The sequence below is a fragment of the Geotrypetes seraphini genome, chromosome 1, assembly GCF_902459505.1.
Source record: "Geotrypetes seraphini chromosome 1, aGeoSer1.1, whole genome shotgun sequence".
Classification (NCBI taxonomy): domain Eukaryota; kingdom Metazoa; phylum Chordata; class Amphibia; order Gymnophiona; family Dermophiidae; genus Geotrypetes; species Geotrypetes seraphini.
In genome coordinates, this window is record NC_047084.1 from 304,891,954 (window position 1) to 304,910,361 (window position 18,408).

At 43.2% G+C, this 18,408-nt stretch overlaps 1 protein-coding gene across 1 annotated transcript in view; it reads left to right on the top strand.

Moving 5' to 3' along the window:
• LOC117365127 (dedicator of cytokinesis protein 2-like) overlaps positions 1-18,408 on the top strand; it is a 1,549,644-nt gene that overhangs the window by 1,294,701 nt on the left and 236,535 nt on the right. The window contains exon 34 of the mRNA XM_033955120.1: positions 10,296-10,381. Within this exon, the coding sequence (XP_033811011.1) occupies positions 10,296-10,381 (86 nt within the window). The remainder of the gene's footprint in view (positions 1-10,295; positions 10,382-18,408) is intronic.

Here is an 18,408-nt window from a genome sequence, read left to right on the forward strand (position 1 = left end):
CTGAGACTTTCTGTCAACAAATACTTGTTCTCTTATCTACCACAGCCATGCTGGTATCATCCTTAGATCCTATACAACTTGTGTTCTTAGTTTCTCCATAGCATCTGTGTTATTGATACTGGCTTAAGTTCTGTGTAGCATGTGTGTTATCGATTCTGAAGACCTCTGTGTATGTATCTTTGTAATCCCTTCTGGGCTCCTGGGGAGGAAGGGCCTTAAAATAAAATAAATAAATACAAATGGTTATAGATAGGAGATTCCTCTCCTCAAATGTGCTGTTAAAAAGTAAGTGCAAGGAACCCAATGGAGGTCAGGAGCTATTACCTCCTAGCAGAATTCAAAAAAACTGATGCTGTTAAAACACGGACAGAAAGAAAAGTATTGCAGTTTATCTTTTCACTGGGATCCCAGTGAGGAGCTATATTGTCCTTTCTGATTCTCAGTAGGAAACCTTTGTGCTCAGGGCTTAATATGTCCTGATTTTCCCCTCGTACTCCCTCTTGGATAAAGGTCTGGTGCTGCAGCAGCCTCCTGTGGCCACAAGACAAGAAAGCAGAGTCACTTTCAACACTGTTCCCTAATCAGGCGTCCCTGTGAGCTATACTGAGTTTGTCTTCCCCCAGCAGCTCTCAGAGACCAAGCTACTCTCCTAAGAATCTGTGCCTAGGTGCAAAAAGCAGTTTTTTTATTTTATTTTATAGGGTGACATTAAAAAGAATGATTGTAGATTGACAGTTAACCTTCAGTAGTGCAGTCTGGGGCTTTAGTAGTCCACCAAGAACAATTCACTGCCAATAGGTTGCACAAGAGTAGAGAATGGACAGAGCAGGGTGGTGCGGAATGGAGATGGGGGATGGGAAAGGAGAAAAACAAAAGCTAAAAAAATTAGCAAATAAATATAACAGATGAAAACAAGGCAGACTTCAAGAAATGGCACTAAAATTTAGATGCTGGAGTGTTGCATTCTGAGTTCAAATTCTTTAACAATTCTATACAGAACTGCTATTATACAGGGTCGGCCCAACCACTGGACCAGGTAAGGCTCTGTCCTAAGGTGCCGGAGATACAGGGCACTGAATTCTCTGGCCCCTGAGCTCACTACCAGTGCTTCACCTGGTCCAAAGCTTTCTGCCTTTTTCTCTCGGTCCAACATTTCTCCCTTCTCTCCTCCTTCCCTCGCAGCCCTCTAAACATTACCTTGCTTGCCAGTAGCAACAGAATGCACGGTAGGCTGCTTTCAGCCAGCCCTGGGTCTTCCCTCTGCCATGTCCCACCTGCAACTTCTTTTTTTTTTTTTTTTTTTTTTATTATTTATTTATAGAATTTTTTGCAAAATTTCCAAGCATATACATCTTGTACAGTAAAGTGAGATCACACAACATATTAAATTAACATTCCAAAATTAATATTACTACAAGGAACTTCTAATCTAGCTGATCTCACACTAGTCCTCAATATTATTAGATCCATAATTAAGAGTAGAACAAATATAATTCAAATTAGTTAAATAAGAAAAATCCTTTTCTAACTAAAGTGCTGGGAATTAACCTTCAATAGACGTTATTATGTTGTTATTATTCCTTTTTCTAGACGTTTCACTGAGATAAAGCTAATCAGCTGAGATGGCTCTGTAAATATATACTTAAATGATAAATATCTAACTACACATTTACATGGATATCTCAAAAAGAAAATACCCCCTATTTGGGTCACTCCAGGTTTAAGAATTAAAAATTCTTTCCTTCTTTTCTGAGTCTCTCTAGAGACATCAGGAAAAATCTGAATATGCTGCCCCAGGAAGTCTTTGGATCTGTTTTTGAAGAAAAGTTTTAATATCCAATCTTTGTCTGGAGCCAAAGCGACAGACAGCAAGAGAGTAGCTGGAACAGCCAGTTCCCTATCTGATTGTTCCAGTATTGCCGAAATGTCCAATGACCTCTCCCGGGGTTCCTCAATTTTTTCTTCTTCTTTGGATATGGGCTTAGCAGGTAGGTAATACACTCTTGTAAGAGGAGGTAAGGAGTTTTCAGGAATTTCCAAAATTTCCATAAAATATCTTTTCACCATTTCTCTAGGAGAAGTTGACAGGATTCTTGGAAAATTTATAAATCTCAAATTATTTATACGACCATTATTCTCCTGCACTTCCAGCTTCTTCCTGAGTAATATATTATCTTTAACCAACATATCTTGATTTTGTTTCAGTAAGATTAACTCCTTATTTGTATTTTGTGTCTCAGTTTTAAATTGTAACATATCCTGCTTTAAAACTTTTATTTCTTCCTTTTGTTCTTTTAATTCTTTATCCAAACTTTTTATTTGAGGATTTAAGGAATTCCCCAAATTCACTACCAAGTCCCATAATGCTTCGAGTGTGACTGTAGGAGGTTTTGTAGGTGAAAAAAGTTGTAATGGTGTAGTGTCTAAATGTTCTGAAATTAGCTCTACCTCAGTGTGGTCTTGTATTCCTCCAACCCCCACCTGCAACTTCTTATCAGTAGGCCATGGCAAAGGGAAGACCCAGGGCTGGCCGAAAGCAGCCTGACATACATGCTGTTGCTACTGGCAAGCAAGATAATGTTTAGAGATCCACAGGGGAGGAGGAGGGAGAGAGGAGAGGCAGCAGGCTTGGATGTAGAGAATGACACGGGGAAAAAATCTGTCCCCGTCCCCGGCTCACCGTTCCCTTCACCGCCCCGTAACCGCCATTCCCTTCACTGCCCCATCACTGTCACCGCCATCCCCTTCACCGCCCCGTCACCGTCCCCGAAGCATCCATATAAGCCTCAGTTCTGCGAAACACCATGAAGACAGAAGAGAGTCCTGCCACTACTACTACTGCACTGAGAATCTGTTTCAGTGCCTGCTCTGTAGTAAAAACAGAACATAAAATAAATCAATTGACTTGTCCTCTCTTGCAATGACGTGTCCCCCATGTTCACCTATAGCTCGAATCAGGTCAATTGTGCACACTAAAAATGCCCACCTGAGCACATAATCATGCAGATGTTGCAGTACAATGAGCAACAGGAGGATCTGGAACGTGAGCGCAGGCAGGCAGTGATACAAAAACAGCAGACACCCGACCGATTGCAGCGTTCTGCCATCTCCCTCCTTCCACCTCACCTTAAATGTACAGTATGCCGGCTTTCTTTTTCGCCCAGCCGCACGTGCAGCTGCTCATTTTTCAATATTCTCCTCTGACGCAACCGGAAACAGGAAGTTACAGGAGAGGAGAAGATTGATCAACTCGAGCAGCCGCGTGTGCGGCTGGGCGAAAAAGAAAGCCGGCATATTCTACATCAGTGTTTTTCAACCTTTTTACACCTGTGGACCGGCAGAAATAAAAGAATTATTTTGTGGACCGGCAAACTACTAGGACTAAAATTTAAAAACCCCGTTCCCGCCCTATCTCCGCGAGCTCGGTCACCTCAGTAACTATAGAAAAATAGACAAATATAGTGCAAAATATAGACAGCAGATATAAATTCTCAAAACTGACACGTTTTGATCACTAAATTGAAAATAAAATCATTTTTCCTACCTTTGCTGTCTGGTGATTGATTTCATGAGTCTCTGGTTGCGTTTCCTTCTGTCTGTGTATCCTTTCTTTCTGCACTCAGGCCCAAGAATTGTCCCTTTCTATTCCCTCCCTCTTTCCTTCCTATGTCCTTAGTGCCCCCAGTGCCTCCTTCCCATGTCCTTAGTGCCCCTTCCCATGTCTTTAGTGCTCCCAGTGCCTCCTTCCCATGTCCTTAGTGCCCCTTCCCATGTCTTTAGTGCCCCCAGTGCTTCCTTCCCATGTCTTTAGTGCCCCCGTGCCTCTTTCACATATCCTTAGTGCCTCCTTCCCATGTCTTTAGTGCCCCCAGTGCCTCCTTCCCATGTCCTTAGTGCCCCTTCCTGTCTTTAGTGCCTCCAGTGCCTCCTTCCCATGTCTTTAGTGCCCCAAGTGCCTCCTTCCCATGTCCTTAGTACCCCTTCCTGTCTTTAGTGCCCCCAGTGCCTCCTTCCCATGTCTTTAGTGCCCCCAGTGCCTCCTTCCCATGTCCTTAGTGCCCCTTCCTGTCTTTAATGCCCCCAGTGCCTCCTTCCCATGTCCTTAGTACCCCTTCCTGTCATTAGTGCCCCCAGTGCCTCCTTCCCATGTCTTTAGTGCCCCCAGTGCCTCCTTCCCATGTCCTTAGTGTCCCTTCCTGTCTTTAGTGCCTCCAGTGCCTCCTTCCCATGTCTTTAGTGCCCCAAGTGCCTCCTTCCCATGTCCTTAGTACCCCTTCCTGTCTTTAGTGCCCCCAGTGCCTCCTTCCCATGTCCTTAGTGCCCCTTCCTGTCTTTAATGCCCCCAGTGCCTCCTTCCCATGTCCTTAGTACCCCTTCCTGTCATTAGTGCCCCCAGTACCTCCTTCCCATGTCTTTAGTGCCCCCAGTGCCTCCTTCCCATGTCCTTAGTGCCCCTTCCTGTCTTTAATGCCCCCAGAGCCTCCTTCCCATGTCCTTAGTCCCCTTTCCTGTCTTTAATGCCCCCAGTGCCTCCTTCCCATGTCCTTAGTGCCCCTTCCTGTCTTTAGTGCCCCTAGTGCCTCCTTCCTATGTCCCTCTCACTGCCTTCCACACTTTGTCCCACCCCCACCCCCGAAGCCTGCCTGTCTACCTCTGTCCCTCCCTCCCTAGCCAAAGCCAGCCTGCTGCCTCCGTGCCGCTCAAAAAAAACAAAACAAAAAAAAACCTCCTTCCTTTTCCCCTGCTCTTACCGCCATGCTGCAGCTGCTAAAGCTGACAGGAAGTCTTTCCGACGTCAATTCTGACGTCGGAGAGGACGTTCTGGGCCAGCCAGATTGTCCTTGTCCCCGTCCCCGCAGAGATCATTATTTTTTCTTCCCCGTTTCGGCGGGTTACCCGCGGCTACTCGCAACTAGCCGCGGGTAACCACCACCGTGTCATTCTCTACTTGAATGCTATTTAAAAATACCATTGTGGAAGCCCAGACCAGATATATTTCACTTATCAGCAAAGGTGGAAAGATGAGGAAACTAGAGTTGGCGTGGTTAAAAGGTGAAATGAAAGAGGCTATTAGAGCCAAAAAAAACAATCCTTTAAAGAATGGAAAAAGGATCCAAATGAAGAAAATATGAAGAAACACAAGCACTGGCAAGTTAGATGCAAAGCATTGATAAACACAGCTAAGAAAATCTATGAAAAGAAACTTGCCAAAGAGGCAAAAACGCATAATAATTTTTTTAGGTACATCAGAAGCAGAAAACCTGCGAGGGAATCTAAAGGACTGTTGGATGATCAAGGAGTAAAAGGAGCGCTCAGCGAGGATATGGCCATAGCGGAGAGACTGAATGAATTCTTTGCTTCAGCCTTTACAGAAGAAGATGTAAAAGATCTACCTGAACCGGAAATGCTTTTCAAGGGTGATGATGCGGAGGAACTGAAAGAAATCTTGGTGAATCTGGAAGATGTAGTAAGCCAAAATGATAAGTTAAAAAGTGATAAATTGCCTGGACCGGATGGTATACATTCCAGGGTACTAAAAGAACTCAAACATGAAATTGCTGACCTGCTGTTAGTGATAGGTAGGGAGAACAAGAGGGCACTCTCTAAAGTTAAAAGGGGATAGATTCCATACAAACGTAAGGAAGTTCTTCTTCACCCAGAGTAGTGGAAAACTAGAACGCTCTTCCAGAGGCTGTTATAGGGGAAAACACCCTCCAGGGATTTAAGGCAAAGTTGGACAGGTTCCTGTTGAACCAGTATGTAAGCAGCTAGGGCTGGTCTCAGAGCACTGGTCTTTGACCTGGGGGCCACCACTGGAGCAGACTGCTGGGTACGATGGACCACTGGTCTGACCCAGCAGCGGCAAATTCTTATGTTCTTATGATCTGTAACCTGTCGCTAAAATCATTTGTAGTATCTGAAGATTGGAAGGTGGCCAATGTTACCCCAATTTTTAAAAAGGGCTCCAGGGGAAATCCGGGAAATTACAGACCGGTAAGTCTCACTTCAGTGCCAGGCAAAATGGTGGAAACAATTATAAAAAATAAAATTGTGGAACTGGTAGACAAACATGATTTAATGAGATGGAGTCAGCATAGGTTCAGCCAAGGGAGATCTTGCCTCACCAATTTGCTTGACTTCGTTGAAGTTGTGAAAAAACATGTGGATAAAGGTGAGCCAGTTGATATAGTGTATCTAGATTTTCAGAAGCTTTTGATAAAGTTCCTCACGAGAGGCTCCTGAGAAAATTAAAGTGTCATGGGATAGGTGGCAAAGTTCAGTTGGGGATTAGAAATTGGTTATCGGATAGAAAACTGAGGGTAGGGTTAAATGGTAATTTTTCTCAGTGGAGGAAACAGTGGAGTGCCACAGGGGTCTGTACTGGGACCAGTGTTATTTAACTTATTTATAAATGATCTGGAAATTGGAACGATGAGTGAGGTGATTAAATTTGCAGATGACACTAAACTGTTCAAAGTTGTTAAAAAATGCATTTGAATCATGAAAAATTGCAGGCAAACCTTAGGAAATTGGAAGACTGGATATCTAAGTGACTGATGAAATTTGATGTGGACAAATGCAAAGTGATGCATATTGGGAAGAATAACCCAAATCACAGTTACCGGATGCTAGAGTCCACCTTGGGGGTTAGTGCCCAAGAAAAGGATCTGGGTGTCATCATAGACAATACGATGAAACCTTCCACTCAATATGCCATTGACCATTGAGGCTTCTATGGTAGACCCGGTGAAGGCCTACAGATAGTGAAAGTGCGGTGCTTATAGGCAAGAGAATGGCAAAATATTATTGTGCTTGTAGTCGGTGAGGGGGGGGGGAGGGAGTGTCAGCTAAAATGCACTAGCATTTTGGGCCAAAGCAGAAGCATGGTTGAACTGGATTTCGGGGCCAGTTTCAGCACCGAAATTTGGTCAGCCTCTAATCAGACCTAAGAAAGTAGAGACTTTGGAAACCTCTGCAGGCATACATACTGAATGATTCTAGTAGTCCTAAGTGCATCATTTGTTTCTCTGGTAAATCAGCATCTTTTCTGTGCTGTTGATGCAGCAATGCTCTTTTGGTAAATCAGCACCTTTTCAGTATTATCAGTACAGTGCTAAATTACTTGCTTTTCTGTGCAGTTAAAAGTAGTGTATGTGCTCCTGGAAAAACAGAGCTTTATCACCATTGCCAATACAGGAAGCACTTTTCTAACAGTAATTGTCACCAGTTCTAGTGCTAGACATGCTGGAGCCCAGGACGGAAATTAAATTCCTCTCCTCCCTGCCCCCTCCCCAAATTTCCCCACCTACTAAGGGCTAGATTCACTAAATCTTCCGATCCTGTCTTGACAATCACAAAACCAGTTTTGCTGGTTTTGCGATCGTTCCGACCCAATTCATTAAACCGTTGCCCGATCAATCTCCTGCCCAATCTGATCCACACATGCAAAAGTAGGAAGCCATTGATTCACCAAGCAGAAGAAAAAACACCGATTGGATCCAAAAAGAAGCAACTGCTGAGGATCAGTCGCTTACTATCCTGCACTCTTCCACCCTGAAATATCAGTATCGAGGTTACAACCCCATATAAAAACAACTATCAAAATTTAAAATAGAACTGTAAAAATATCTTTACATATGCGTAAGAATTCCTTTTTTATATATTCTGTGAAAAGCGCATTGCAAGCCCATGGTTTTAACCCGTGAGCTTAAAGCCTGTTCTGTTCAATAATCTGGCTACTCAAAATAAATTCTCTGCGTCAGTCACAAATCATTCCTTTTTAAAAAATGTCAGACTCGTAGGGCCAGCAAAAGTAAACTGCAGCCTCCCCTCCCCCTCTCTTTTGAGCTCACTTGTGCTTTGCCGCCAATGATGTGCGGGAATAAACCACGCCCACTAACTAGGTAGTAAGGGCAAAGAGCTAGCGCATGCATAAATTACATCAACAAACAAGGATACTCTGTGAATGCTTTTCAATTGCTCTTACAGCGATCAGTGGGATCGCTATAGGGCATGTGTCCGATCAGATCATTTGCATGTAGTGAATCGGTCGCTCGGCAAAACTCGGCCAAGAATCGCCCAAACAACGATCCACACCTTCAAAAAGATATAAAAATGATGAAGTTGTCCAGAGGAAGGCTACTAAAATTTATTTATTTATTTATTTGATTTTTTTAGCCCGTCCTCCCAAAGGAGCCCAGAACGGGTTACAAAGTACATCCATAATAATCCAGACAGAGCAGAGATGACATAGTTTACATAAATTACAATATAGACATGACAATAAAACATATGTACTAAGTAGCATCTGGTGAGATTAAGTGACATAGGTGCGTTGACTGGGTGGCATTTCAGGGTGTGTGTTCTTCGTCATAAGGTGTATGGGAACAGACTTAAAGATTTCAATCTGTATGCAGTACTTTGAAGGAAAAGTGGGAAAGGGGAGATATGATAGAGATGGCATAAATGTGCATGGGTCGAGTCTCTTTCATTTGAAAGGAAGCTCTGGAATGAGAGTACATAGGAGGACGTTAAGAGGTGATAGGCTCAGGAATAATCTAAGGACATACTTTTTTTACAGTCTCTCGTTAGAAGTGGTAGAGACAGAGACTTTGTCTGAATTCAAGAAAGCGTGAGATAGGCATGTGGGATCTCTTAGAGAGAGGAAGAGATAATGATTACTGCAGATGGGCAGACTGGATGGGCCATTTGGCCTTTAGCTGCCATCATGTTTCTAGCTCAAAAAATGATATAGCGGAATTAAAAAAGGTACAGAGAAGTGCAACAAAAACAATTAGATGGGACAACTTCTCTATGAGGAAAAGTTAAAGAGGCTAGGGTTCTTCAGCTTGGAGAAGAGAAGACTGAGAGAAATATGACAGAAATCTATAAAATACTGAATGGAGTGGAAATAGTAGATGTGTAAATCACTTATTTACTCTTTCCAAAAATACAAGTACTGTAGTAAATTTAGAACAAATCTGAGGAAATGTTTATTCACTCAACTCTGGAATTCATTGCCAGTGAATGTGACAAAAGCAGTCAATTTAGTTTGGTTTTAAAAAGGTTTGGATAATTTCCTAAAAGAAAAAAAAAAAGACTGTAAGCCATTAAGATGGACTTGGGAAAATCTAATCTAGACTTATGGGCCGTGTTATCCCAAAAAAGGTTCAAGGCGACTTACAGTGCAATTTGAGGACACAATTTAGTACAGTGCAAGGGTGCTCTAGAGCAGTGGTCTCAAACTCAAACCCTTTGCAGGGCCCCATTTTGGATTTGAAGATACTTGGAGGGCCTCAGAAAAAATTGTTAATGTTTTATTAAAGAAATGACAATTTTGCATGAGGTAAAACTCTTTATAGTTTATAAATCTTTCCTTTTGGCTAAGTCTTAATAATAATATTGTAATTTATAGCTAAAGAGACATATGCTCAAGAAACTGTTTTATTTTACTTTTGTGATTATGATAAACATACCGAGGGCCACAAAATAGTAGCTGGCGGGCCGCATGTGGCCCCCGGGCCGCGAGTTTGAGACCCCTGCTCTAGAGGTACATTATAGAACTGTTTGAGATTCTATGAGGTAGAGATTGTATTACAGTGTAATTTAGAGGAATAATTTGGTGCAGTTCACAGAGAAGTACAATACATAAATATTTGGGGAAAGGATGAATTACAGCAAAATGAGCTAAAAACAATCTGGTGAATGATATTATGAGATAGAGTCTGTTAGGGAAGGGGTAGGCAATTCCGGTCCTCGAGAGCCGGAGCCAGGTCAGTTTTCAGGATGTCCACAATGAATATGTATGAGATGGATTTGCATGCACTGCCTTCTTGAGATGCAAATCTAGCCCATGCATATTTATTGTGGCTATCCTGAAAACCTGACCTGGCTCTGGTTCTCGAGGACTGGAATTGCCTACCCCTGTGTTAGGGTAAGCAGCATAGCATCTGTTTTACTCTTTCAGTATATTGCCAGGTGCTTGCGACCTGGATTGGGCAATGCTGATGAAAACTTCAGGGATAAAGTATCAATTTGCTTCTTAGGGTCTGTCTTCAAACTGCATAGGGACAATGTGCTAATATTGATTAGGGATGATTTAACAATTAGCACGGTGAGAACTTAAAGGAACAGCTGACAATTAATAACCAGTACCGAGGAGGTATGCGTGCTTCTTCACTTTTATCTTCTGGTAAACTGGCACTTTTTGGGTGCTGTTGATGTAATGTGTGTTCTCAGTATGTCTAAATGTTTTGTTTTTCCTCAAGTCTCTCACCTCTGTTTTTTTCTTACAGTTTGAAGATGAGATCATTAAGAAGCTAGACAGCGAAGTGGAAGGAGGCCGTGGAGATGAACAATATAAGCAGCTCTTTGAAAAAATGTGAGTCTATGTAAGATGTTATTTGACAATTTGGGGGGCCATGCAATTGCATGTAGCTTTCTTTGAAGGCCTTATGCCTTAAACGCACGTTTAGCGTACACAGACAGATTACCATAGAAACATGTTAAAGTGTTGTATGGTATTTTGCCTGCTTGCACACACTGAACTGCACGTTACCTGGTTTTTCAAAAGTATTTTTTGGAATGGGTACATCTTGAGCAGAGAATGGGCATCCCTGCATTTTCCAGCTAGCGTGTTATGATTGGCGTGCACTAACTGGATAACGCAAAGTTCATGAAAGAGCACCTAATGCTTCCTAAATAGGAGGCAGTAAATGCTCCGGTATTAATTTGTTGCAGGTACCATTAATGAGAACAGTAGCACATGACCTGCAAATAAAAGAAAGAAAAATACCCCCCAAAAGTGCCACGTGCTGTTTCTTTTGTTTTAGTTTCTGCAGTCTGCAGTTTCTTTTGTGTTAAATTTGGGCTTGGCACCCAGAAAAATTCCATGTTAAATGCATTGCACCCAAAATTCCGGAACAGTTAAGTAGTACTAAGCCAGCTATGTGCTCATTTTCAGTGTGAGATGACTGGGGAATATTAGTACAGCTATTCACAAAATTTAAACTGCTGGCCGGCTAGGTTTAGTGGCCAAATTGAGCCACACATAAGAACATAAGAACTGCCATCTTCGGATCAGACCCATGGTCCATCGAGTCCGGCGATCCGCACACGCGGAGGCCCAGTCAGGTATACACCTGATGTAGTTTTAGTCACCCATATCCCTCTATGCCTCTCGTAAGGAGATGTGCATCTTATTTGCCTTTGAATCCTAGCACAGTGGATTCCTTAATAACCTCCTTTGGGAGAGCATTCCAGGCGTCTACCACTCGCTGTGTAAAGCAGAACTTCCTGGCATTTGTCCTGGACTTGTCCCCCCTTAGCTTCAAACCATGTCCTCTTGTCCGTGTCGCGTTGGACAATGTAAATAATTTATTTTCCTGCTCTATTTTATCGATGCCTTTCAGCATTTTGAACGTCTCGATCATGTCCCCTCGCAGCCTCCTCTTCTCAAGGGAGAACAGTCCCAGTTTCTTGAGTCGTTCCTCATATTCCAAGCTCTCCATACCTCTTATTAGCTTCGTTGCTCGTCTCTGCACCCTCTCCAGCAGTTTTATATCCTTCTTTAGGTTGGGAGACCAATGTTGGACACAGTATTCCAAGTGTGGTCTGACCATTGCTCTATAAAGCGGCATTATGACTTTCTCCGATCTACTCGTGATTCCTTTCTTTATCATGCCTAACATTCTGTTTGCTTTCTTTGCCGCTGCCGCGCATTGTGCCGACGGCTTCAGGGTCCTATCTATCAGTACACCCAGGTCCTTTTCTTGTTCGCTCTTACCCAGAGTTGCGCCTGACATTCTATACTCGTGTTCCTTATTCTTACTACCTAAATGCATTACTTTGCATTTCTCCACGTTGAACTTCATCTGCCATTGCTCTGCCCATTTCTCTAACTGATACAAGTCGCTCTGGAGTTCCTCGCTATCCTCCTGCGATCTGATTGCCCGGCATAGCTTTGTGTCGTCTGCAAACTTAATGATCTCACTGGATACTTCTTCTTCCAGGTCATTGATGTAAATATTAAATAGGATCGGCCCAAGAACCGAGCCCTGGGGCACACCACTAGTCACTTTCTCCCAGTCTGAGAACTTCCCATTTATGCCCACTCTCTGCTTTCTGTTTTCCAGCCATTTGCCTATCCACCTGTGTATATTTCCCTCTATTCCATGGCTTTGTAGTTTCCTGAGAAGTCTTTCATGTGGAACTTTGTCGAAAGCCTTCTGGAAGTCCAAATATATTATGTCCACCGGCATTCCACTATCAATTTTCTTGTTCACGGTCTCAAAAAATTGAAGTAAATTCGTTAAACATGGCTGGTCTATCTTTGGCAACTATAAACTTGCCAAGCCAGCTCTTAATCTTGATTTAACCAGCTAGGTTCTAGTGGCCAGAAATAGAGTGAATGCTCAATTCTGGCTGGCCACAGGAGTCAGCCTGGCTAATTCCCGTAATGTGATATCAGGCCTATTAAGCTTGGATTTTATCTCGGGGCCCCTTTGTTGTTACTGAATAGCTAAACCTTGGAAAGAGAGGTATCTAAAACAAGATGCCTGGCATAAGGATGCACCAGCAGTAACATTGAGAGCACGTCTATAAAATGCTAAAGAGCCACACAACTGGACACTAAGGGGGAATTCTACAAAAGGCACCTTACCGGCATCTAAGTTAATAGGGAAATGCCATTTGAAATGGCAAAACCTTTAAATTTAAAGTGCCTACCGGTGACTTAAAGAAAAGGTGCTGGACTCATGCCTTTGGAAGCGCCTACTGCTATCTAATGCAACTATGGGCATGGCCAACACTGGACATGGAGTTGGATGCCATAAAGTGCCTATGTAACCACGATTCACAAAAAGATAGGGGCTGGAAATGTAGGCCTGGAAAACCCTGTCCTACATTTCTGGTGCCTATCTTTCCCGGAGGCGCAATTCTCTATGCAGCGCTATCGCAGGATTGACACGCAACCAGCGGTGGCTTTATAGGCGGTCACCGATATCAGCGCTATATAGAGAATCCAGGCCTAAGCTACTACTCTGTAACAGCAGAGTTGTACCATTCTTTTGCAGTTATTGGTCCTCAACTTTGGAACACTCTTCCTAATAGAACAAAACCTTGAGCGCTTTAAAACATTACTAAAAACTTTATTTACAGACGCATATGACCAATAAAAGTTTAAGGATGCAGGAAATGGGTCAGACTCTGAACAGAAGTAGCAAGCGTACAATCAGGTTTTGTTTATAAAATTCTTAATTTTATTTCTTTTACTATTGAAATTGTAGCTCCATCTTTTAATTATTTCTTAATTAATTTTATGTAAACTGAATACAGGACAAGATTTAGGCCCAAAAATGGGGGTCTTGTCCTATATTCAGGTCATCACCTGATCCCCCTCCCGGACTTCATACAGGCTTCTGGAAGGCCTGGACAAGAGGGATCCCCTCTCATCTCCCGTCCTGGCCACCTAACAATATGTTTAACTCTTCCACCCCCCCCCCCCCCACCCGTCTGCCCACCCGCACGTACCTTTTTTGCAGCTGTTAATCCCTGGTGGTCCAGTGGTATATGGGGCACGAGTGATCTATCCACATTCCTGCCCTGTGCCGAGCCGCTGCCTCCAAATCTCACGGCACACCCCACAGGACCGAGCTATTTGTGGTCCCTGCTCAGCCTCACGCTGCTCTCTGATTGGCTTCCACCAATTCTCATCCCGCGAGAACTGGCAGAAGCCAATCAGAGAGCAGCGCGGGGCTGATTAGGGAGCATGAATAGCTCAGTCCTGTGGGTGCGCTGCAAGATCGGAGGCAGTGGCTCAGCACCGGGCAGGAACACGGAAAGATCGCTCCTGCCCCATATAACACTGGACCACCAGGGATTAAAACCTGTAAAATAAGGTACACGCGGGTGGGCAGAGGAAGAGTTAAAAAAAATTGTTAGGTGGCTGGAACAGGAGATGAGAGGGATCCCTCCTGTCCTACCACTAGACCACCAGAGTGGGTACAGGGTAGGAAGGTGGAACAGGGTGCAGAGCCTGGCAGGGAGTGAGGGCGGCTGGGTACAGAGCCTCATAGGGTAGGGAAGGAAGGGAGCTAGTTGCAAAGCCTGGTAGGGAAGGGGGCTGGGTGCAGAACCTGGAAAGGGAGAGCATGAGGGAGGGGACACTGGGTGCAGATCCTGACAGGGCATGACACTTGAATATTAAGACACCGTCTTATATTCGAGTCAACCATTCTTCCTCCTTTTGGGGGCGAAATGGGGGTCTCGACTTATATTCAGATCGACTTATATTTGAGTATATATGGAAGATGTTTCCAATTGTGGTATATCAAGTATAAAATAAACTTGGAAACTTGGTAAATGTGGCAATTGGGCAGGTAAATGCAACTATTTTATAAGGAACATCCCCGACGCGCCCATTCCCCTCCCACATTAACAACCCCTGTGCATTAACACATGAGAGAAGTTAGGTGCATTATATATATTTATTTATTCAGTTTTTCTATACTGTTCTCCCAGGGGAGCTCAGAAAGGTTTACATGAACTTATTCAGGTACTCAAGCAGGATCACAAGGAAAAGCATGGGTTTGAAACCACAACCTCAGAGTGCTGAGAATGTAGCTTTAACCACTGCACTACTCTAGAAATCATAATGTAGTAAAAGTGAGCCAAGTATAGAACAATCAAGCCATTGTGACATCACTGATGAGGTTCGCTCTCAGGCATTGGTGGAATGAGGCATTATGACATCACAATACAAATTCTGGTTACCACTATTTCACACTATTTATTCAATTTTCTATACTGCTCTCCCAGGGGAGCTCAGAACAGTTTACATTCATTTATTCAGGTACTCAAGCATTTTTCTATGTCTATTCCAGCAAGCTCACAATCTATCTAATGTACCTGGGAAAATGGGGGGGATTAAGTGACTTGCCCAGGGTCATAAGGAGCAGCATGGATTTGAACCCACAACCTCGAGGTGCTGAGGCTGTAGCTTTAACCACTGTGGTGGCTGAGACAAGACAGTATCTGAATTAAAGACAGCAAGAGACAGACATGTGTGGTCTCTTAGGGAGAGGAAGAGATAGTGGATGTTGCAGATCGGTAGACTAGCCATTTGGTCTTCATCTGCTGTCATGTTTTTGTGTTTCTATGTCTAGATAAAACAGAGCCCCAACATTTTTCCAAATAACCCAAAGACAAATGTTCTATTAAAAGATGGTTACTATTATTGGCAGGTGTTGCTGCAAGATGCTCTAAAAACTGGACAATCCCCATTTTCAAAATATCATTCAAGAAGTGACCATTAAGATTCATTTTAGCAAAATAGTCTATTCTATTCCCCTAAAAATTAGGCCCCCCCAAAGTAGTTTACAATTTAACCAGATTAGAATAGAAAAAGAACTAAATTAAGACAAAGAAACTATTTAAACAAAACCAGACAGACCTACAACGCATTCCGAAAATCAATCAAAACCACTCTGTTTGACAAATTCATCACCTAAACAGACCGATCTACGCTCACTATGCTTTTTCCCCCTACAATCCTGAAGCAATCTCTCATGCAATTCCCACCCCTCTCACTTTTCTTCCCCATACAACCCATCTTACATTCCCTCCCCTTACAACCCTTTTTTCTTCTGTAACTTTCCCCTCATATATTTGTAATTCGCTGAATGTCCAGCTTTCTTCGATGTGAACCGCCTAGAAGTCGTCTGACTATGGCAGTATAGAAAAAATAAAGTTATTATTATTATTAATAAAGTAAAAAGTCTTAAGACTGATGAAGCAAATCATAAGAGTCAGTAATTCTAATCCGAAATGGAAAAACCATTCCATACCGCAGAAGCCTTATAAGAGAAGGTCTGTTCAAGCATAGTCTTGAAACAAACAGCTTTAAAAGAAGGAAACATTAAAGCAAACCTTTGAGATAGTCTGCATTTCGATTTACAAAAAAAGAAATACAAATGTAGAATAAATTCTTCTGGTATGGTTCATGGAAAGGTTTTAAAAACAATGCAGGAAAATTTTTAAATGAGTTCTTTCCTGGATAGGGAGTTAATGAAGCTCTCTAAAAAGCAGGGTCACATGTTCAAATTGAGATTTTCCAAAAATAAGATGAGTAGCTGTGGGGCCATGGTCTGCATGCGTACATGAATGCAGCATCAGCTCTACTGGTCCCCTGCCCCAGAACAGGAGAGCCAGCAGATCCAAAGGCCATGCACATGTGACTGTAGCCCTGTGGCTTCTCCATGCAACCTCTTACTGACTGCACCTGGGGTGGACTGCACTTACTACTTCACCTTTGGTATGCCACCGAGTATGCTCCTAGGATATCAGGCTCCAATAACTTGCCTTCAAACCAACTTGATAACATTAGCTATCAAATTACTTTCTGGCCTGTGTAGTCAAGTATGGAGCCCATTGTGGTTATTACAGTGTTTATTGTATGTACACTATAACTCTAAAATTTCTGAGTTTGGTAGTTACTATTTAAAAAAAAAAAAATCATGATTTCATGACTACTCGAATATAGGACAAGATTTTGGGGTCATCACCTGACCCCCCTCCCCGACTTGATGCAGGCCTCTAACGGGCTGGGACAGGAGAGATCCCTCCATCTCCCAGCTGAAACAAATCATTTTCTTACCCCCTCTCCCCATGTACTTTTTCGGCTAAACACCACCCCCCTCCACCTAGTATCTTTTTAGTTATCCCTGGTGGTCCAGCGGTGTATGGGCAGGACCGCGCTTCCCTGCACACCTCCTTCAAATCGCCAATCGGGTCTCGCAGCACACAGGCGCGAGCTTCTTGAGCTCTGGCACGGCCCTGTGTTGCTAGCAGAATGGCTGCCACCAGGTCCCACGAGTCTCGTAAGAACTGGCGGCAGCCATTCTGCTAGCGACGCAGGGCCACGCGGGAACTCAAGAAGCTTGCTCCTGCGTGTCCCGAGCTCTGCTCGGCGATTTGAAGGAGGGGCGCAGGGCAGGAGCGCGGTCCTGCCCATACACTGCTGGACCACCAGGGATAACTAAAAAGGTACGCTGGGGGGAGGGGGTAAAAAAAATTTGCATCGGCTGGGCAGGGACAGGAAACAGGATGAATCTTTCCTGTCCTGGCCCAGCCTACCACTAGACCAGAGGTGGAAGAGAAGGTGGGACAGGGTGCAGTACAGAGCCTGGCAGGGAGGGAGGGGGAACAGGGTACAGTACAAACCTGGCAAGTAGTGAGGGGGACTGGCTGTATAGCCTGGCAGGGAGGGGGCTGGGTGCAGAGCTTTACAGGGCAGGCAGGAAGGGGGGCTGAGTGCAGAGCCTGGTAGGGGAGGGTGTGAGGGAGACAACACTGGGTGCAGGGCATGGCACTTGAATATTAAGCCCCCCCATCTTATATTTGAGTCAATCTTTTTTCCTCCTTTTTAGGGGGAAAAATGGAGGTCTCCACTTCTATTCGAGTATATACGGTAGCTGTACACAATGCCATCCAAAATCATCACTGAGGCCAAAATTTCCTCCTACATAAATTACCTTTGCATATTAAACTGACAATAATATACTACTGTAGATCAACTTCAAAAAAATCCCCACTGTCACTGTGTGGGAGTAACTACAAACACTGCCACAGAACAACAAAACCCAGCAAAAATGAAACAAAAGCACTTGGGACCCTGGTAAAAGTTGAACAAAAAGCGTTCCAAAAAAACTTTTCCCAGCACATTCTCATTATGTGTAAAAGTAAAACCCATGTATGTGAATATGCGCAGAACAAAAAGATAAAACTTTAATTCAGTTACCTTGTCTTGCTTCTCTAAATCAAATACTTTTTACATAAATCAAAAGGCTTCTTTCCTCCCTAAGCTCGCAAGCATAATTTATTAATGATAACAGTCTGGTACCATTAAATTCTAATTCTCTTAAGAGCGGTAATTGAATCTAGGAGATATTGCTCCTAGACACTTCTCAGCAGACTCATTCATTGAATCAGAAATCGGCAGTAAATCCCACTTTTTCTTCTGTTTCCTTGTCAGATGAAGCCTTTGCCTTTTCATTTACATAAAACAAATCTCAGGCTATGCAACACCACTCGAATTTAGCAGCTCCTTGTTGGTTCTTTGAAAACCTTTCCACACTGTAGCAAGTATTCACCTGTGTTGTCTCATACTGAGATTATTCACGAAGACAAAGAATAGTTGCAAGAACTGTTAAACATTATTACTGATTTTATTTATTTAGCATTTTTTTATATAATAATAATAATAATAATTTTATTTCTTATATACCGCTATACCATAAGTTCGAAGCGGTTTACAAAGAAGGTCGTGCAGTGTTTACAGCAGGAGACATATGTTTACAACAAGATACATATGTTTGGAACAGGAAATAAGCTAGGAATTGGAACCAGGGA